The sequence below is a fragment of the Lolium rigidum genome, chromosome 2, assembly GCF_022539505.1.
Source record: "Lolium rigidum isolate FL_2022 chromosome 2, APGP_CSIRO_Lrig_0.1, whole genome shotgun sequence".
In the NCBI taxonomy this organism is placed as follows: Eukaryota; Viridiplantae; Streptophyta; class Magnoliopsida; order Poales; family Poaceae; genus Lolium; species Lolium rigidum.
Window position 1 is genome coordinate 93,536,529 of NC_061509.1, and position 21,709 is coordinate 93,558,237.

A 21,709-nucleotide genomic window follows, 5' to 3' on the forward strand; every position below is an offset into this window, starting at 1 on the left:
TCATCATCACATTATGGCCATATCACATCACCAAACCCTGCAAAAACAAGTTAGACGTCTCTAATTTGGTTTGCATATTTTACGTGGTTTAGGGTTTTCGAGTAAGATCTAATCTACCTACGAACATGAACCACAACGGTGATACTAGTGTTGTCAATAGAAGAGTAAATTGAATCTTCACTATAGTAGGAGAGACAGACACCCGCAAAGCCTCTTATGCAATACAAGTTGCATGTCGAACGAGGAGCAAGTCTCATGAACGCGGTCATGTAAAGTTAGCCCGAGCCGCTTCATCCCACTATGCCACAAAGATGCAAAGTACTCAAACTAAAGATAACAAGAGCATCAACGCCCACAAAACCATTGTGTTCTACTCGTGCAACCATCTATGCATAGACACGGCTCGATACCACCGTAGGATAACGTTGCATAGAAAACAAAAATTTTCCTACCGCGAACACGCAATCCAAGCCAAGATGCAATCTAGAAGACGGTAGCAACGAGGGGGTATCGAGTCTCACCCTTGAAGAGATTCCAAAGCCTACAAGATGAGGCTCTTGTTGCTGCGGTAGACGTTCACTTGCCGCTTGCAAAAGCGCGTAGAAGATCTTGATCACGATCGCTTCCGGCGCCACGAACGGGCAGCACCTCCGTACTCGGTCACACGTTCGGTTGTTGATGAAGACGACGTCCACCTCCCCGTTCCAGCGGGCAGCGGAAGTAGTAGCTCCTCTTGAATCCGACAGCACGACGGCGTGGTGTCGGTGGTGGTGGAGAAATCCGGCGGAGCTTCGCTTAAGCGTGCGGGATGTGGTGGAGGAGAGAGACCGCTAGGGTTTGGGGAGAGAGGGGGGTTGGGCGCCGGCCCTCTAAGGGGTGCGGCCAAGGCTGAGGCTTGAAGTGGTCAGCCCCCTCTCCTCTGCCCCTCATTATATAGGTGGAAGCCCCAAGAGTTCTAGTCCAAGTCTTCGAATAAGACCCCAACACTAAAACCTCCCATATGTGGGAAACCTACTCAAGGAGGGAGTCCTACCCAAGGTGGGACTCCCACCTTTCCTTGAGGTGGGTTGGCCGGCCACCCTAGGGGAGTCCACCTTGGACTCCTCCCCTTTAGGGTTGGCTGGTCATGCAAGGTGGAGTCCCTCCGGGACTCTACTTTCCATGGTGATTTCTTCCGGACTTTTCTAGAACCTTCTAGAACCTGCCATAAATGCACCGGATCATTTCCAAACTTGGAATATGACTTCCTATATATGAATCTTATTCTCCGGACCATTCGGAACTCCTCGTGATGTCCGGGATCTCATCCGGGACTCCGAACAAATATTCGAACTCCATTCCATATTCAAGTTCTACCATTTCAACATCCAACTTTAAGTGTGTCACCCTACGGTTCGTGAACTATGCGGACATGGTTGAGTACTCACTCCGACCAATAACCAATAGCGGGATCCGGAGATCCATAATGGCTCCCACATATTCAACGATGACTTTAGTGATCGAATGAACCATTCACATACGATACCAATTCCCTTTGTCACGCGATATTTTACTTGTCCGAGGTTTGATCTTCGGTATCACTCTATACCTTGTTCAACCTCGTCTCCCGACAAGTACTCTTTACTCGTACCGTGGTATGTGGTCTCTTATGAACTTATTCATATGCTTGCAAGACATTAGACGACATTCCACCGAGAGGGCCCAGAGTATATCTATCCGTCATCGGGATGGACAAATCCCACTGTTGATCCATATGCCTCAACTCATACTTTCCGGATACTTAATCCCACCTTTATAACCACCCATTTACGCAGTGGCGTTTGATGTAATCAAAGTACCTTTCCGGTATAAGTGATTTACATGATCTCATGGTCATAAGGACTAGGTAACTATGTATCGAAAGCTTATAGCAAATAACTTAATGACGAGATCTTATGCTACGCTTAATTGGGTGTGTCCATTACATCATTCATATAATGATATAACCTTGTTATTAATAACATCCAATGTTCATGATTATGAAACTAATCATCCATTAATCAACAAGCTAGTTTAAGAGGCATACTAGGGACTTCTTGTTTGTCTACATATCACACATGTACTAATGTTTCGGTTAATACAATTATAGCATGATATATAAACATTTATCATAAACATAAAGATATAAATAATAACCACTTTATTATTGCCTCTAGGGCATATCTCCTTCAGTCTCCCACTTGCACTAGAGTCAATAATCTAGTTTACATTTGTAAAGATATAACACCTTGGCCTTCTGGTGCTTTATCATGTATTGCTCACGGGAGAGGTTTTTAGTCATCGGATCTGACACGCTCGGAAACGTATGTATTTTGTAATTCATTTGCGTCTCAACGCATCACTCATTTCCAAATGAGTTGGCATTAAATATGTTTGATCTTCTCGGTGGAACCTTAATTCCGCTGTCCGAAATATGTCACTAATATTGTCACACACAATATAGCTTCAAAGTTCGACTCGTCGGAACTACACCAAGTTCTCAAAGAACCTCTTGACTTAACATCCTTTGTCATTGTCAAAATAATGACATACTCTGCCTTCTTTTGTAGAATCCGTCACAATATTTAGAACTCTTCTAAATCTAGCATAGACAACTTCTAGCTCATTGTGCTACCTTTTAAACAACACTTAGTCTAATTTGAGATTGAAATTATATTTTATATGTGACAAAACCAATATCGGTGTAACACCTTACAGCGATTTGTTTGTCATTTCTTCATACAAAATATATATATATATCCTTAGTTCTTCTAAAGTACTCAAGGATATTCTTACTCGTCGTCCAATGATCATCATATGAATCATTCTGGTATATGCTCATAACACTTTATAGCACATGATATCTGATTGTGTACATATTATTCGTGATCTATAATCACTCATGTGTTTTTACTCATTGAGTGTCATATACACTCAAGTCTTGTTAAACCTTCACATGACAAGAACATTTTCTTAATATTTCTATATTGAACTACTTCAATATCCATCATATGTACTTTGACTTAAACTTATTTATGTGTTTCAATCTATCTTCATAGATCTTGACACTAAATTTGTTTCAGTCCATATCCTTTCATTGAAGTTAATTCTCAATGAAACCTTTTTAATCAAGTATATAATTACATCATTTATAACCAACTATATGTCACCTACATAAAGTATTATAAATGTGTCTTAGCGCTCCCACTTAATTTCTTGCAAATGCAAGCCTCTTCATCGTCTCCGATGAAATCAAAAACTCTTTGACTATTTCATCCGGTGAAGATTCCAACTCCGTGATACTTACTTCATCCAATTGAAGCTTGTATACCTATCTAGTATTCCACGGACCAGCAAAACTCTTGGTTGTATCTTGTATACATACTTCTGTTAAGTAGTGTATTTTGCCATCCTACTAGCATATCTCATAAAAGAAATATGTAGTGATTACTAGAATAATCCACATAGACTATAAGCATTGCTACGGAAGATCTAATCTTATCGTATTCAACTCTTTGAACTTTGTCGTAAACAATTTTTCGATAAGTCAAGCTTTCTTCAAGGATATTTCATCCAAGTCTATCAATTTCATAGATCCATTTACTTTCATAAAGTATTCATCTATCTTGGATTTCATGGCGCATGGCCATTTTAACGGAGTCGTGGCCCATCATAACTTCTTTGTTTTGTAGTTGGTTTATCATTGTTCAAAATCAATCCTTTGTCCACAAATCATTTATTTGATCACAAAGTAAACCATACCTACAAGGTTCAATATGTACTTCGATCTCCATGGCTAAAACACTTTGTAGTCATGAGAGCCATGATCGTCGTGGCCGCTTCCGAAACCAATTCCGATGTCTGCGCTACTCGATCATTATGCTCAGTTTCATAAACCTTATCAAATTATATTGTCCTCCCACTCAAATACTTCACTCGAAACACTTTCTCGGAAATAAGAAACATTGACAAACACTTTTGTCTTTGTCTCGTGGGAAGAATTCCCAATTAAATCTCGTACCGTGGTATGTGGTCTCTTATGAACTTATTCATATGCTTGCAAGACATTAGACGACATTCCACCGAGAGGGCCCAGAGTATATCTATCCGTCATCGGGATGGACAAATCCCTATGCCTCAACTCATACTTTCCGGATACTTAATCCCACCTTTATAACCACCCATTTACGCAGTGGCGTTTGGTGTAATCAAAGTACCTTTCCGGTATAAGTGATTTATATGATCTCATGGTCATAAGGACTAGGTAACTATGTATTGAAAGCTTATAGCAAATAACTTAATGACGTGATCTTATGCTACGCTTAATTGGGTGTGTCTATTACATCATTCATATAATGACATAACCTTGTTATTAATAACATCCAATGTTCATGATCACGAAACCATGATCATCTATTAATCAACAAGCTAGTTAAAAGGCATACTAGGGACTCCTTGGTTGTCTACATATCACACATGTACTAATGTTTCGGTTAATACAATTATAGCATGATATATAAACATTTATCATAAACATAAAGATATAAATAATAACCACTTTATTATTGCCTCTAGGGCATATCTCCTTCATAATTGTTGTATTATTTATCTTCTTGATTACTTATAATTATTTCTTGAATTAACTCAAGTTTGAATTATGGAATATCCATTTAATGTTTGAATTTGAAATTCAAATTCAACTTGGTTTGAATTCAATCATACAACTTAATTTGGAATTCAATCATGCAACTTAAGATTGTAATGCAATCTCTCTTCTCTCTTCTCAAAACCCTAATCTAGTTAAGTAGGAACAAGTTCATCGCACTCTCGAAACCCTAACCCTGTAGGATGTCGAGAGAGAAACCTGTCCCCTTCAATGCAGTTTTGTTTTAAAAGCGCGAAATTTCCCCGTAATTTACGATGCAATGCACATCCCTTTCTAAAATCTACCCCTCGATCGTCTATAAACCTGGGACATTACAGGGAGGCATGAACGTCGGCGGTGTTGGGGGAGTCATGGATGCCAACGCAGCTCGCGGCGCTAGGACCTCTTGGCTGATGCACTCACGGTACATCTCGTGCCACGCCCTCGCCAACGGGTCCATCTTCACCATGTCAGCCATCAAGATCTTGGATTCTTGAGACATCTTGGCCAACGAAAGCTACGTCGCTTCGTTGGTGGCCTTCATGGCGACGGCGTGAGCTTCCATCTTCGCCGCCTCCACCTTCTCCCTCTCCAACTCAATCTTCATGTCTTGCTTATCTAGTATTGCCTTCCACACGACGGTGGCCCTATTGCCGCTTCCTTGTTCTCCGTTGAGAAGGAGGATATCATCTTCTCGAGGGAGGCGTCCATGGCGGCCAATGTCAGCGCCGCATTCCTCTCAGCCTTGGCCTTCTTGTTTCCAATGGGGCGCCCGGTGGAGGCGTCGGCTGGATCGACCGACCCATCTTCCCCGACGTCGTCCTTGTTGAGAGTGTGGAGGATGTCGTCCCATTTTTTTGCAACCTTGTAGTTTGTTGAAGCAATGCATGAAGGGGAAATCTTTGTCCTCGTTTTGGCTCTTGTACATCTTGAGGGCGTCGAGCATCTACATGATTCATTAACAATATATAGAACAAGATGGACATCATCAAATAGATACACTATGATGCATTATGAAATAGACATCATCAAATGGACATAGATCATACCAATCCACCATCGTCTTGCCGCTCTCCTTCCGGATCTTAATCTTCTCATAGTAGCCATGGAACTTGCTACACGCCACTTTGATGATGTTCCAACGGTGAGAGAGGGCGCCCTCATTCCGGATCATGTGGATGGTGGCGTACTCACCATAGTTTTTCTTCTCGTTGAATGAATCAAGGATGTAGTACTTGCCGAAGGATTGATTGGTGTCGGTGATGGGGCAAAAGCTCACTTGTTACCATGCATTGATGATACATTCATCCTCCAAAGACCTCCACCTAGGACCACAAGTGCCGCCGGTCCGCCTATTCATCGTCGTCGTGGTGGTCACGCCGGTGTCAGTGTCGATCAGCTCCTCCTGGACCTCCTCCTCCCCATCTTCGTCTTCTTCTTCATACTCGTCGACGGGGGTTCATAGGCGTGGCCATGGCGTATGAAGCCAGTGAGGATCTCGGTGCCGCCGGCAATCTACGCGGCAAGTAACCTACTTTGAGTCGCCGACAATGTTTACGATGCACATAACACATAAAAGAAGGAAACTCACCTCGTCGTCGCCCATGGACAAGCCGGACGCGCTACCGAACACCTGATGGCCGCTCCTGCTCTCGTCGGCGAAGAGGTTGCGGGGCAGGCCGGTGTCGTCAGTCATGTGGCCGTCGGTGCTTTCCGGGCGGCGCAGGTCAGGTGACGAGTTCAGGTCGACGGGGAAGAGAAAGACGCCGCTGCCCCTCGGCATCGAATCCAGCTAGAACGGCGCGTTGGGGTCGAAGGTCATGTCGCTGGCACTCGGGGGAGTAGCGGACGCGTCCGTCCATCTGCGACAGACGCATCTGCGAGAGCAATGGCCCCTCCGCGTAGTACCCGGCGACAAGTTGGCGCCATTCCTATACCCTTATTAAGTGCATGGTGGTTGATGGCCAATTCATCTCAACTTTGTACAGAAACGATTAAGGGCATGCTAGTTTGGTGGTGAGACATCAGAATTCACGGAACCGCGTCCGCGTCGCTCAAAGGGAGGCGACGCGGGCGACTAAACACGCCCCCGAGCCCCGACTCCTTCCTCCACCCGCTTCCCTCGTTGCCGCCAGACCAGGGACGGAGCCAGGAATATTGTATGGAGGGGGCCAATTGAATAACCATGTTTCGTGGAGGGGGCTAGATAGACAATATTTCAAAATTTTGGGATTATATTTACATAAATTTTAGGGGGGCTTTCAGAAAAAATTCTGAATGGGCGGTGGCAGGGGTGGCTGTGGCCCTAGATGGCACCCCTAGCTCAGTCCCTGCGGCAACCAGTGGGCAAAGCCCGTATGGTAGCCGGCGGCGGGCCCTCCTCCCTCGTGCGCGGGGGTCTTCGGCTGGAGCGGCACCCTGGATGGCGTGCTACTAGCGGCGGAGCAAGGGCACTAGGGCAGCAGACCCGGGCATCTTCAGCAGGTTCGGCGGCCGTGGTGGCTGTGCGGGCAGCGCTACGGCCGGTCCGGCAGTGGCAGGTGCTCGAGCTCTTCCGTGCGGGCCAGATCTAGGCTTCTAGGGCTCGATCTGGGCCTGCACTAGCATGGTCGGCGCCGCAACTTGTGGCATGGTCGGCAACGAGGTGCTCCGTTGGCGGCGAGCAGCAGGTCGGTTACGACCCCTCAATGCGGCAGACCCTCAGCTGTGATGTGTCTCGAGCGTGCAAGCCAGATCTGGCCCCGCGCGGCTACATCTAGGCCTGACGCGTCGGAGCATTTTGGCTCAGCGGAGCGTGGCGTGGGTGACGACGTGTTCCAGCATACGGTTGTAGGTATTCGCTTCTGGGATGCCAGGGCGGCGGCCCCGAAACGGCGGCGACATAGGTGCTCTAGTTCGACACATCTATCGCGGTAGGAGGTGCCGCTGCTGGTGCTGTGTTTGCTGAAGTTGGCAGTCAGCGGCGAGGTCAGCGGTGCACAACTATATGCCCCATGTGGCATGTCTCCTCTAGGTGCTCAGTTGGGTGTCGGTGTTTCGGGCGAAAGCCTCGCACTAGCCTTGGGTTGGTGCCGATAATGATGGCACCTTCGGGTGTCGTTACTCCTTTATGAAGGCATTGTCGTGGAACCCTCCCCTCCCACACCACGAAGCCCAAGGTCTCTTCGGGTGAAAACCCGAACTCCGATGGAGTGGGCAGTGGCGGCGCCCTCGTCGCTATCTTCTTGAAGTCCTTGGTGCTTCGTGGGAGTCTTGCTTGCCGGGCAGCGTGACTTCGCCGGCAAGGTCGGAGGGCAACGGGGTGACGGCCCCGGACGGTGGTTGGGCGCTGAGGCGGCGGCCTTGGAACAAGCTTCGACCATCCCCATATGAGGCAGGGGATGTGATTGTGCTTGCTGGGGTGGCGAAACAGTGCCACAGGGTGGTTGGCTCGTCGCCCTAAATTGTTTTTCATTTTTTTTCCCTTTTCTTCTCGTTTCCAGACTAATTTCATCTAGGCGACACCGACGCGCTGTACAGTCTGTTGTACGAGTTTTCCTCTGCTAATACATCGAAATCCAATATTTGCTGGATCTTTCAAAAAAAATGTTTGGTCGTAGATAAAGCCTTCCTTAGTTCAAGGCTTGAAGCTACAGAAAAGATTAAGGACGTGCTAGCCTGGTCAATATATATGGATATTTCGTAGCAACATCTTATTTTCTTAGAACTGAACGCTTGTGCAGGCAAATTACCAAAAGTTTGACTGTTTGAGAGTCCCAATTCCCAGTCTCCCCGGTGACTTTGAATTTTGTACACGCCGCGTCCCAGATCGCATTTGAAAACAAGTGTATTAATTGTACTATAGTTGCGAATGTGATCCTGTCGTACCTTTTACTTAGAGATTAAGCTGAAATAATGCAACCTGTCAGCAAAAGAAGCTAAGATAAGCGCTAGGCTTAGACTATCCTGAACTTCAAAGAGGTCATTCCCATATTAATATAACGGGACGAAACATTATTTTAAGGAACTTCAAAAATATCTAGTTCACATCATTCGACGAGATCTGCTTTTCACCAGTAGCACCTGGGCTAGCTAGTTGGACTCTTGGAGAGATTGTTTGGTCACCAATTTGCTTGCCTGTTGAATCAGCCAAGTTTTGCTAAGGTTAGGTATCAGTGAACAATTGTGGAACCTTACCAAAATTTGGCAGCAACCTTTTGCCCATACGGACAATGGCCGGGCACCACTGTTTTTCAGTAAGGGTGCAACCAGTTCGATGACATATGACAGGTTGTGACGGCAAAAGGTAAACATTCATGCATGCAACCTACACGAACCCGCATATTATGGCACCACATTTTTTTGGCAACAAACTAACCAAACAAAGATCAAATCAAATCAAAGTTACCAAATTTGGTAGTAATACAAAGGTTGGGATCATACATGGGCATCATACCAATCATCCCAAACTGGGCTACTATATGAATTCAGGTTTCCAGTTGAGGGATAGTAGTATGGACTCACATGGCACATGCCAGTGGAACTATCCAGGAAGCTAACGGGTTATTGCTCCTTTTTTCTATGTCTAAGTTAGCGTGCCAAGTCAATCCGTAAGACCATTATCAGCAGAAAAATAAGACCTCAATATGTTTGTTGAGGACCATGTCAGTTAATTCGCCTTATATAAGTCAATCAAGATTCAGGAACAGCTGCTTGCCATTTCATTCGGATGTACGCCGGCCCCTGTTGACTCAGTTGACGAATAACTAAAAGGATAGAGGTGTGATCTTGACCCTTGTGCCGCCATGGCCGGGGGAGGAGGGAAAGCAAGGCCGCTGGAGTTCACGCCGACATGGATCGTCGCCGCCGTCTGCTCCATCATCGTCATCATCTCCCTGATCTTCGAGCGATTGCTCCATCGCCTAGGCAAGGTACATGCGTCAGTACTTCCGTCCTGCAGCAATGGGACACCTGGCCATGGAGCTGCAGCTAGCTTCTGTCGTCCACTCGGCCGATCACCAGCTGACTGTTGATTCGCACGCAGAGGCTGATGAGGAGCCGAAAGAAACCACTGTACGAGGCCCTGCTCAAGGTGAAGGAGGAGCTGATGCTGCTGGGGTTCATCTCCCTGCTGCTCAACGTGCTGCAGGGCCCCATGGGGAGGTGGTGCGTAAACCCAGACATCATGCGCCACCTACTGCCCTGCAAGCCGCCGCCGCGCGCGTCGCACAAGACCGAGCACCTCGGCGACGCCGTGTTCGCGGGGGCGAGGCGGCTCCTGGCTGGAGGAGGAGGCGACTCCGAAGGCTACTGCATGGAAAAGGTACCGGTAGCAACAGCAAGGGCTCCCACCCTAATCAGCATTCTAAATTTAAGATCGATACTATGAAACCAATTATTAAAAATATTTGCGACACTAGTCGGAGTATACAGTTTAGAAGCTACTTAGATGACTGATCATATAGATCTAACAAAGCGGTATTGGAATAACAAGTGGTTTATCGTCTCATTCTAGTGACAGAAAACACCCATACTACTTCCATGCTAATTACGCTTAACAAGATTATGTCTGATTAGGATTACCTCACGACGTAAATATCAGCCAAAAATCTTTTTTTAAGTGGTATTTTCATCTTCCAGATTTTCTTGTTATTATGGTATATTAGATTGGATAATCGCATTATATAGCGACCGTATAGAAAACGTCCTATTGGGATGTAAGTTCCAACGAAATTTATCTGAGTCTTGCGAAAGTTGAATGGATTTCAAACGTTAAAGTGGGGCATTCCATGCAGCTAGCCTAGGACCAATGGTATCACTTTTGCAACCCACAATACTATACAACGCTAGATATTGTTTTCGGAGAGGACCATTCTCTAATCATGAGTCCTCCAAGAAACGTATCTGCGGTCCATATTTTATCGAAAAAGTACCATATTAGAAGAAAAACTTATTCATAGCCATAAAGCCAACCCAAAAATGTGAATGCATAGATTTCCAAAGGATTTGGGATGGCGCTTTCTCTCCGATGTACTTTCTCTTAAGAAGATCCATACCCCAATCTTTGGTAAGCATCTTAAAAAGCCATTTACCTAATAACGCTGAGTTTTTTACCTCAAGGTCATGAACACCCAGACCACCCTGATCTTTGAGACGGCAGTCGACATTTCCTTTTCTCACTGTCCCCTTGCCAAAAGAATCTAGATTAATAATAATTGAGCTTGTGTAATACACCTTTTGGCAATAGAAAGAAGGATATAATATATAGTATCATATTAGTGAGTACTGAGTTAATGAGCACCAGTCTTCATCCTAGGTACAACAATTTACCTTTCCAGCTACTAAGACGTTTCTTTAGTCTTTCATCCACCAGTTTTCATTCAGCAATTGTTAATCACCGATAATGAATCGGGATCCCCAAATATCGAATAGGAAACTGGCCTTGCCCACATCCAAACCGCTCCGCTTAGGAGGCTGCTGCATCCTGGGCTTCACCGACGCAAAACAATTCACTTTTATGGAAGTTGATTTTGAGATCCGACAATTGCTCAAAAGCTACCTAGGTTAACTTGAGATTTCGAGCTTTTTTAAGGTCATGTTCCATAAATAAAATTGTATCATCGGCGTATTGAAGGATTGATAAACCACCATCAACAAGATGTGGAATCACTCCTTGACTCTGACCATCAGACTTTGCGCATTCGATCAAAATGGCAAGCATATCAAGAACAATGTTAAATAACAATGGTGATAATGGGTTGACTTGGCATAACCCTTTTCTTGTCTGAAAGTACCGACCTGTGTCATCATTGACGCGGATCGCAACACTACCACCGGACACGAAATCATTGATCAAAGAACACCACTCGGTGTCTGCTGAAGAAAAGACCATTTAACTTTATCATAAGCCTTCTCAAAATCTAATTTTGAAATTACCCCTATTCAACTTGTTAGTGTGCAACTCGTGCACCGCTTCATGCAAAATGACTACCCCATCCAGGATATTGCGTCCTTGCATGAAGGTGGTCTGTGACAGCTGCACCACATGATTGGCCACTGTATTAAGTCTAATGGTGGTCATTTTCGTGAAAATCTTGAAACTAACATTTAAGAGACATATAGGTCTATATTATTGAATCGTTTCTGCCTCATTGACCTTTGGTAACAAGATAACCTCACCGAAATTTAGATAAAATAACTCTAACTGTCCAGTGTGTAAAACACCAAACATCTGTAGAAGGTCCACCTTGATAGTTTCCCAAAAGGTCTGATAAAACTATGGTGGGAAACATCCGGTGGGTTTTGTTGTGTTTCATTTGAAAAATAGCTTTATTGACTTCCTCCTCGGAGTAAGGAGCTGTCAATAAATTATTTTCCACAATGGACACCTGGGGTATGTCGGCCAATTGAGTCTCATCGAGAGAGAACTCTCCTCGGGAGATCCAAATAGACCTTTATTATAATTTGTAATATATGATTTGAGCTTCTCATGGACTTCAATCAACCCGTCATCCTATGCCAGAGATTGTATAAGTTTTTTCCTGTGATGGCCATTGGCAATCCCATGAAAATATCTCGTATGCGAATATCCTTCCAAGATAAATTGAGCCTTTGAACATTGATACCATTTCAACTCCTCCTCGCAAAGAAGACTCGCTAATTGAGCGTTGTACTGGCGTTTAAATCAATCTCCTGACTTGATAGCGGTCTTACTTCAGCGCAAGCCTCCAACTCATCAATGACGGATGATAAGCGAAGCTTCTCTTTTTTAAGAATATAGGTTGTATGGCTAGCTCAACTAGAAAGGTGTTTGCATAAGGCACGCATCTTATTATTCCACCTTAATATGGGGGTATTACCAGAGACCGGTCTTTCCCACACAGTCTTGACCGTATCTTCATCCCGCTGTAGCCATCCAGGTTCAAACTTGAAAGGATGCTTACACGGAGGTCTAGGATTTGTTGTAGTCAAAAGTATGGGTGCATGATCAGACAGTCTTTCAATACGTTCCAGAGCGCGTACAGAAACCAGCGGGTATTTATCTTCCCAGTCAGTGTCCATCAATACACGATCTAGTTTTTCGTATGTTGGGTCAGGTAAACTGTTGGCCCATGTAAACTGTCGACCAACCATCAAAATCTCTCTCAAGTCTAGACTGTCAATGACATCATTAAACAAGAAAGACATGATTATTAAAATGGTCCTTGCTTTTCTCGTGTTGGAATCTCAGCAAATTAACATTCTCCCAATAAGAATTGGATGTGGATTATCCTTTGCAAGATTAACCAATTCACGCAAAAAGTCGGCCTTAAACTCGTCCCGAGCTGCTCCATAAACGGCGACCAGACTCCAAATAAAACCATCAACTCTGTTCCAAATAGTGAGTTTAATATGGTACTCGCCATCATAACTAGCCAAGACTTCCATGGTATCCGATCGAACTCCGACAAGCAAGCCGCCAGACTACCACGAGGAGGCCGAGCAAACCACTCAAAGTCTAAACCTCCGGTATAACCGGTTTAGAAGGCTTCGAGAGTAATCTTGTCTACCCGTCCCAGAAATAGCTAAAAAATCTAAATTATAGTCCTTACAACAATCGGCAATACGAGAATATTTAGCCAAGTCACCAAGACCTTTGTTATTTCTAAGCATGCCATTCATCTGAAAACTATTTTAGATTTTGTAGTTTTCCACCCCTGCTTCTTTTCATTTTTTTAAGCTGGAGACTTGGAATTACATTGAGAAGCTTTGAGATCAAAAAATGAATCAAGCCTCGACTGTTTCAAGTCCACCTCTGAAATACTACCTACTAGAACCGAAAGAAGGTGACCATCTGAGATGACATCACCTTCCTCCTCCTCTAAAATAGGTGTTTCAAGCCCAGTCGAAGCTTTTGGAACAAGCGATATACGTTCATGTTCCAAATGCCTCTCAAGACATTAGCCGAAACTAAAATATCCTCAGGACGGCGACCCAAAGAAATCCCTACTCTAGTCAAATTAGGCAAAATTTTAGAATCTGAGAAAGTAGTTAAAGAAGTGGAGGAGCTATACATAACATCTGAGTCGAGGTTCTTGGAGGCTTTACGACGCATCACCTTCTGCATCATATCCTCATCCGTGACACCCCACCCATCCTCGGCCACTGTATGCCGCTCACTCCGCCTAACCTCCAGCATTGGAGTAGGGAGAGGGTGTGGAGGTGGAGGACGAGACGGAGGCACCCCCTCCGTTCGAACTGAAGGCGTCGACTACCGAGGCGAAGGAGAGGGTGATGGCGGTGACGACCCCTCCTTACCCTGGCCTGAAGACGCAGATGCCAAGCCCGTCCCCAGCTGACCCGAAATCCGGCCCACCACCAGAGCACGGTGGTGACGCCATAGGCGACGCACCCTGCCCCGCCTCGCGCACATGAACCGACCGACCCGCCACCTGTGGCCCAGCAGTGTTGCCCGACAGGGCCTTGAGCCGGTCCGGACTGGGCGTCAGCAGCGCGTGAAGCACCGGCGAGGCATCGGCCGCCCACGCTACTTGCTGCTCACGCGAGGGAGTAGAGTCTGCTGCCCGCGCAGCGACGACTGGCCCATTCGCCTAGGCAGCTGAAGACACCGACGCCGATTTTGAAACCGGTGACCCTGGCAGCACCGGTATACCGAGCAGCGGAGAAGGCTGAATTGTACCTCGGTTCGGCGCATATACATCGTCTGGTACTGACTCCACCCAACGGAGACGAGGCATAGTCTGATTATTTTGGCATATACATCGTCTGGTACTCGCTTGCATATACATCGCCTGGTACCGACTCCACCCATAGCTGCTAATTCATGGCCTACTTTATTACATGTCGACCTTGGACAGAACGGAACTATACTTTGGTCTTTGCTACCTGCACCTTTTGTTTTCTGTGTCCTTTCAACTGTATTCTTATCTACCGATTCGTTTGGTGCCATTTGGCAATTAGGGCAAGGTTCCATTACTCTCGGCTGAAGCTATTCACCAGCTACACATATTTATCTTCGTTCTGGCGGTCACTCATTTCGTTCTTAGTGCCATTACTGTTCTTCTGGGAATGGCGCAGGTACCAACCAAAGCTCAAACTAGATGTTCGTTTCTAGTACTAACAAGTAATTAATCTATCCTACTTTTCCTAAACATGTTGTTAATTTACCTGTCATTCTAGACGAGAAATTGGCGACATTGGGAGACCAAAATCCAAGAAAACGATGCTGACGGTAAGATACACACACTTCTCGGTTTAATTTAGCGTGTGATGAGTTCACAGCTTTTCCTCAAGATGAAGTTATATGTCATATTTTTGCTGCTTATGAATGCTGGGCCGTAACTTGCTGCAGCCTCTCAAATGATCAAGCATGTTCAAGAATTCAAATTTATTCAAGACCACTTTAGAGGTCATAGAAAACGGTGGAGGACAGTTGGCTGGATGGTACTTTTTTTCTATTCTGTGTTTTAATTGTCCCTACAAAATCCATTTTGCATCTTTTTTCTTGACTGTAATTGGGAAATAAGATAAATTCATCATCATCTTAGCGCTCCTTCTTCAAACAATTCTATGGATCCGTCACCGAGGAGGACTACACAGTAATGCGACTTGGTTTCATCATGGTAATCATTGTTACAAACACAGGTCACTTATATGCATGCTTTCGTGTATGCCATTTTAGTGGAAGAAATTGATATGTACTTCTTCCCCGTGTTCACAGAAACACTGTAGTGGAAACCCAAAGTTCAAGTTTTACAATTACATGATTAGAGCATTGGAGGTTGATTTCAAAAAAGTCGTTGGTATCAGGTAAATAATCAATTCTACTATTACAAAATAACAAATGCATGGCATTTATCAATACAGAAGATTGCTAACTAGCGTTCATGTCTTTCTAATGCAGCTGGTACCTTTGGGCTATGCTTATGATATTCTTATTGTTGAATGTTCAAGGTATGTATCACTAGCAGTCTTACGTTATAACCCACCAACATGATCAAGTTCTTTCTATATACTTATGTGTTTGGTTAGTCCACTAGGTAGTATTTGTTGCTTTATGTGAAACATAACTTCACACTTTTGTTGTTGTTATTGTAGGATGGTATGTCTACATTTGGATATCGTTGGTTCCATTCATCGTAAGTAACCATGATATACATCAAGAAAAAAATTATGAAGACAAAATTTACTCCATATATATGCATGTTTCAGAGCTTTAATTTATACTTTTATGTGAGACGAGACTTCTGCATAATTTGATGGCCCTGAAAAGTTGCCAAAATCAATCATGACATGAATTTATGCATATTTGTTTGGCAGATGCTACTTGTGGTAGGAAGTAAGATGGAGCACATTATCACAGAATTGGCTTATGAGGTTGCGCAAAAGCACACTGCGGTCCGAGGGAATTTAGTAGTATCACCTTCAGATGATTTCTTTTGGTTCCGTCGGCCTAAACTAGTCCTCTTGTTGATCCACATCGTCCTATTCCAAAATGCATTTGAAATTGCATTTTTCTTTTGGCTCTTGGTAAGAACAAGTTAATTGGTCGATCGTCAGCCCAAATTGACTTCTGGTTTGTCTATCGTATTAATGATGCACTTGTATGGACTATATGTTCCATAGTTGATAGTCCCGAATCATAATATAATAAGTACAAGTAGAGCTAACTCGCACAATCATGAACCTTGCAGGTAACGTATGGCTTCAAATCGTGCATCATGGGAAACCAAGCATACGCTATTACTCGAGTTGTCATAAGGTACAAGAAAAATCACTACACTGCAATGTCATATTAACACATCTTGAGAATGTAATCATTGCTCTTCTTCTTTTAGTGTCCTTAGCCAGCTTCTTTGTGGATACATCACCCTACCGCTTTACGCCATCGTCTCTCATGTGAGTTCACCTAGAGAAAGGGATAATATATTAGCCTTTTTGTTGGGGTTTCATTAGAACTCACTTTAATTTTACTTATAAATAGCTAACACTTGAGCAATACAAAGTTCGTTTTCGCAATCTAATGCCACAATATAGATACCTATTAACATGGTATAACTACTACATGTTAATGTAAAATTGTATTCTAATTTCATCTCCTTATTATTGAAGATGGGAAATTCATTCAAGAAATCTATATTTGATGACAATGTGACTGAAGGCCTTGCCGCCTGGGCTGAAAAGGCTAGGAGACGCAGAACAACTGTATATGCAACAAATTCACCAACTATTGAGGCAAATAGTGGAGAAATTCAACTGCAAAATACACGGGACACCTCATTGGTGGAGCAAGGGACAACTAGGCTAATATAATTTTATACATTTGTCGATGCAAAGGGTTCTAGAGTACCATTTGGTAAATTGTACAGTTATTTCTCTTCTGCAAACTACTATTGCAAAAGTTATCCTTTGGTAGCTCTGTCTCTTGATGTGCTCACTCGATATGGAATCAAATTAAATTAAATTGTATGCTTACAAAAGTAGAAGAATCCACATAATTTTGATGTTTATTATAAGTGATGTTATTTCCCTCCAAGTGTGATCACACACCCATCTTCAACTTATTTTTCAAGCTATATTGATGACGATCTGCCGGTCACAAAATCCTTGCATGATGGGTATATATACGATTTTTGTGTCATGGTAGGCAACAATGGGACACTATCATCACACTTTGGAGGTATGAAAGGAAAAAAAAAAGATGTGATGTACCAATGCTCAGGGCCTCGTGGTGGGTAAAAAGCCATACCCACGCCTTGTTCTCTATATTATCTCGAAGATTACATGTTATAGTGGATCTAATCGAGATAAGATGTAAGCTAGATGGAAACGATGCTCCTCAATATGTTAGGGCTGCATCTCTATTGTGTTGCTTGTAGCTTGAGTTCATTCTCCTGCATGGGCCACCAAGTCCTTCATATATATGCCTGATACCCAAAGTGTAGAAGATCAAAAGTGTCTTTGTTGGAAATTATTTGACCTAAATTTACATTTGACATAATGGCACCAGACTAATTAGTAGTTTATCTTTTACAGCTCAGGCATCACTTTCAACTGCACAAGACAGTAACTTACTAGAAAATTTAAGCAAGCAGATAAGTGAAATTTTTGATTATGAGTACAAGAATTATAGAGAACAAAATGGAACTCGGTGGCTTAGGAGCCAATACGGCAAGGTGTGGCGTCCTCCATACCTTGATCTCTACACAAATACCTACTTCTTGCTTGCAACATCTGGTAGCAAGAAACATAGACCCGAGATACCATGAACACTACCACGTCCTAGTTATGTGCAATCGAGCGAGTAATGCATGGAGGACCCCAAACAGTAGGCTTAACACTGGTATAAAAAACTATGCCTAACGCTACTAATCACTTATATCGCTAATAACTTTACTAATTCATCTATAAATTAGGGTGGTTCCATGTTTTAGTGTGTATAATGCATCGATTTAACATTTTTCTCACTGATGTGTGCTATCGATCATGACATACCATAAGTTTGGTTCGTCCTCTGCCACTGATGGAATTAGGCCAAAGAGGATGGACAGATAGGAAGTCTTATCCCTCATTTAGTTGACGGAGGAATTTCTATACTACAATCTGCTGATGACACGATACTATTCATGGAACATGACTTAGAAAAGACTGTTAATATGAAACTAATTTTGCGTTTCTTTGAAGAATTATCAGGGTTGAAAATCAGTTTCCATAAGAGTGAGATTTTCTGTTTTGGTAAGGCTAAGGAGGAAGAGGAGCAGTACAAACAACTATTTGGTTGTGAAACTGGTTCTTTGCCCTTCAGATATTTGGGTATCCCAATCCATTAGAAAGTTAAAAAACTCTGAATGGAATCCAGTCGAAAGTAGGTTCGAGACAAAACTAGGATGTTGGGCTGGAAAATTGTTATCATACGGGGACCGTCTTGTATTGATTAACTCGGTTCAAACTAGTTTACCGATGTTCATGCTATCTTTCTTTCATTTACCTAAAGGAGTAAGGAAAAGATTAGATTTTTTCCGATCACGCTTTTTTGGCAGTGCGAGGAAAATAAAAAGAAATATAGGTTAACTAAGTGGAACCTGATTTGTAGACCTAAGGATCAAGGTGGTCTTAGGATTGAAGTCCTTGAGATTAAAAATCGTTGCCTACTTAGTAAATGATTATTTAAACTTCTTTCTGAAGAAGGGTTATGGCAACAATTATTAAAAAATAAATACCTATCGCAAAAAACCTTGGCAGAAGTTGAAAGTAAGCCTACTGATTCACCCTTCTGGAAAGGGCTAATGAAAGTTAAAGGGGAGTTTTTCAGTAGAGGAAAATTTAAGGTTGGCTCCGGAGAAGGAGTACGTTTTTGAGAAGATAAATGGTTAGGTGATCACACCCTTGCTTCTCAATATCCTCAACTATATAACATAGTTAATCGTAAACATGATACGGTGGCAAATGTTGTGAGCTCAACTCCGTTAAACATCGGTTTTAGGAGAAGGCTAATTGATGATAAGTGGGATCAATGGGTACACCTATGCCAAAGACTCATGGATATAAATCTAAATGGCGATCAAGATAAGTTCGTTTGGGGTCTAACATCTTCGGGGAAATTCACTGTTAAATCTATGTATGCTGACTTGTTAAATGGAAATATTAGATATCTCTGTAAGTATCTTTGGAACATAAAAATCCCACTTAAAATTAAAATCTTCATGTGGTTCCTCAGTAAGAAAGTCCTTTTGACCCGTGATAATTTAGCCAAAAGAAATTGGAATGGAAATACGAAATGTTCTTTCTGTGACGCTGAGGAATCAGTGAAACATTTGTTTATTTCATGTCCTTTTGCTAGGCTTATTTGACGGGTAGTTTTTGCTGCATATAATATTCCACCTCCATCCAATATCACAAATCTGTTTGGGTATTGGCTTAATGGAACTGACAAAACTGATAAAGCTAGGATTCGCATTGGTGTTTCGGCTTTATGTTGGTCAATTTGGAATTGCAGAAATGATATTTTTTTAACAAAAAAGACTCTACTAATTTTTTGCAGGTTATTCACACTATGGTACACTGGATCCAGCTATAACGCTTCTTACTCTCGGAGGACTCTACTAAAAACAAAGGTTTTCGCATGGTATCTTCGGAAAGGGGTCATTCTTACTAAAGACAACCTTGCTAGGCGCAACTGGCAAGGAAATAAGAAATGTGTGTATTGTCATCAGAGTGAGACAATAAATCATCTCTTCTTTCATTGTCAGTTTGCTAGATCTATATGGTCAATCATCCAAATAGGGTCTACCTTATACCCACCACGTAGTGTCGCCAACATTTTTGGCAATTGGCTTCTTGGGGTGGATCATAGGTTTAAAATACTCATTAGGGTGGCAGTGATTGCAGTTATTTGGTCGCTGTGGCTATGTAGAAATGACAAGGTTTTTAACAATGTAAATTATTCTATTTTGCAGGTTATCTACCGGTGCACGGCTTTACTCCGTTCATGGTCGTCTCTTCAGCGTTTGGAGCACAGAGACCTATTTACGGAGGTGTCTGTACGGTTGGAAACTACGACGAAGGATTATATTATCCAACATGGGTGACAACATAGCCTCCGAATTGGGCCATCTTAATCTTAGGATTTGTTGCTGCTCTTTGTCATGCTTTGTATCGTGCTTTGTTTTAGTTGTATCTTTATGGCTGTGTGCATCTTGGTTATGCAGAGGTCGGGTGTAATACTTAAATTTTAAGTAATAAAATGCTCTTTATCGAAAAATGGTTTCTGGATGCAACCGCCTTCGAATGGTTGCCCAGGATATTTTCTACCAGGATACTTGGCGGCCTGTTAAGAGATTACATCATGCCTAGTTTGCTCAGTCGTTTAGACTGTTTCGGTGGTTGATTTTTGTTTCGATCCTTTGTGATCGTTGATTTGTAAACTTTGAACTTTCGTTTCATTAATAAAAGGCTGTGTGCATCAACCGATGCAGAGGCCAGGAATCACCCCCATTTCGAAAAAAATGTGGGTCGTAGTTATGACAGTTGAAGTTTCGCAACAAAACCTGAAAAAATATTATTGGTCCACCCAGTTAGTACAAATGGTATTTTAACGGATCATCCATTTATGACAGATTAGGTTCATCACATAAATGACGCCATTTCGGGATAACCGGATGCTTACGAGGCCCAACGGGTAATCCTACACGACGCCATCTCACTTAATTTGTGGAATACCGCTCTTCAGTGATAGAAGTTTGTCATGACAGATAAGCATATTTGTAATAGTGAAGGTTATTGATAATTGACTGGTGTCAAGGACAAGCTTGGGCATACATCTATAGCTTTTTTTCTTGATGGGGAAGGAGCCATAGCCTCTGCATACAGCGATAGTGGTGGTGGACCGAAAACTGTTTCCACAAACAAACTAAGAAAGCGCACACATATTATATGGCGAGGGCGAATCCACCCGCCGAGGCTAGAGTGCCACCTTTAGGTAAGTTGTGGGGTGTTTCGGACAGCTCGTTCGATGAGGATGATGTCGGTGACTCGTCGGAGGCGTGTGGGTCAGAAAGAACCCTGGGGTGTGTGGGTCAGACGCCGTCAAGCTGCACCGGCGAGACCTGAACCTAAAGAAGACCAAACATAAAAGGAAGTTGCAACTGTGGGTTGCGCGGGAGTTGGCTTTGTCGCCGGTGAGCTTTTGCAATTCCGCTAGTTCCATCAAGCTACCATCTTGCCGCCGTTGACCTTTTCCCTTGATGTGGTTTTCTGCACGACTGAGTGGACTCTCGTTAGTCGGAAGAAAAAAGTTTCTCCGGCTCATTCGTCTTAACGGTGCTCATCGGCACAAGCACTGACTAAGATCAATAGAGCCAGCCAGCTCCGACGAATGCCAATGGCACAAGCTCCAGCGATGTTGCGTTGTGCATGTCCAAGATTTACTGATCACGTGATCGGTGGACTATGCTCAAATTTCAAATTCGATAACCACATAGGGAACAAGGCCCATAGCCTAAATTTGAGAAATTTTATATGCACCAGGCACAAGGGCCATGCATGCAATTTTTCTAATAAGAAAATTGT

The 21,709-nt window shown here is 43.3% G+C and overlaps 1 protein-coding gene across 1 annotated transcript; it reads left to right on the plus strand.

Annotated features, from left to right (window-relative positions):
* The first annotated feature begins 9,409 nt into the window (after nucleotides 1–9,409).
* On the plus strand, nucleotides 9,410–16,954 carry LOC124692086 (MLO-like protein 1). Its single transcript, XM_047225386.1, has 13 exons — nucleotides 9,410–9,573; nucleotides 9,687–9,965; nucleotides 14,603–14,719; nucleotides 14,822–14,873; nucleotides 14,994–15,085; nucleotides 15,190–15,264; nucleotides 15,363–15,451; nucleotides 15,546–15,595; nucleotides 15,740–15,780; nucleotides 15,962–16,171; nucleotides 16,336–16,403; nucleotides 16,480–16,540; nucleotides 16,754–16,954. Exons 1-13 carry the CDS (start codon nucleotides 9,448–9,450, stop codon nucleotides 16,952–16,954), a joined length of 1,461 nt encoding a protein of 486 aa, XP_047081342.1. The 5' UTR covers nucleotides 9,410–9,447.
* The last annotated feature ends 4,755 nt before the right edge of the window (nucleotides 16,955–21,709 follow it).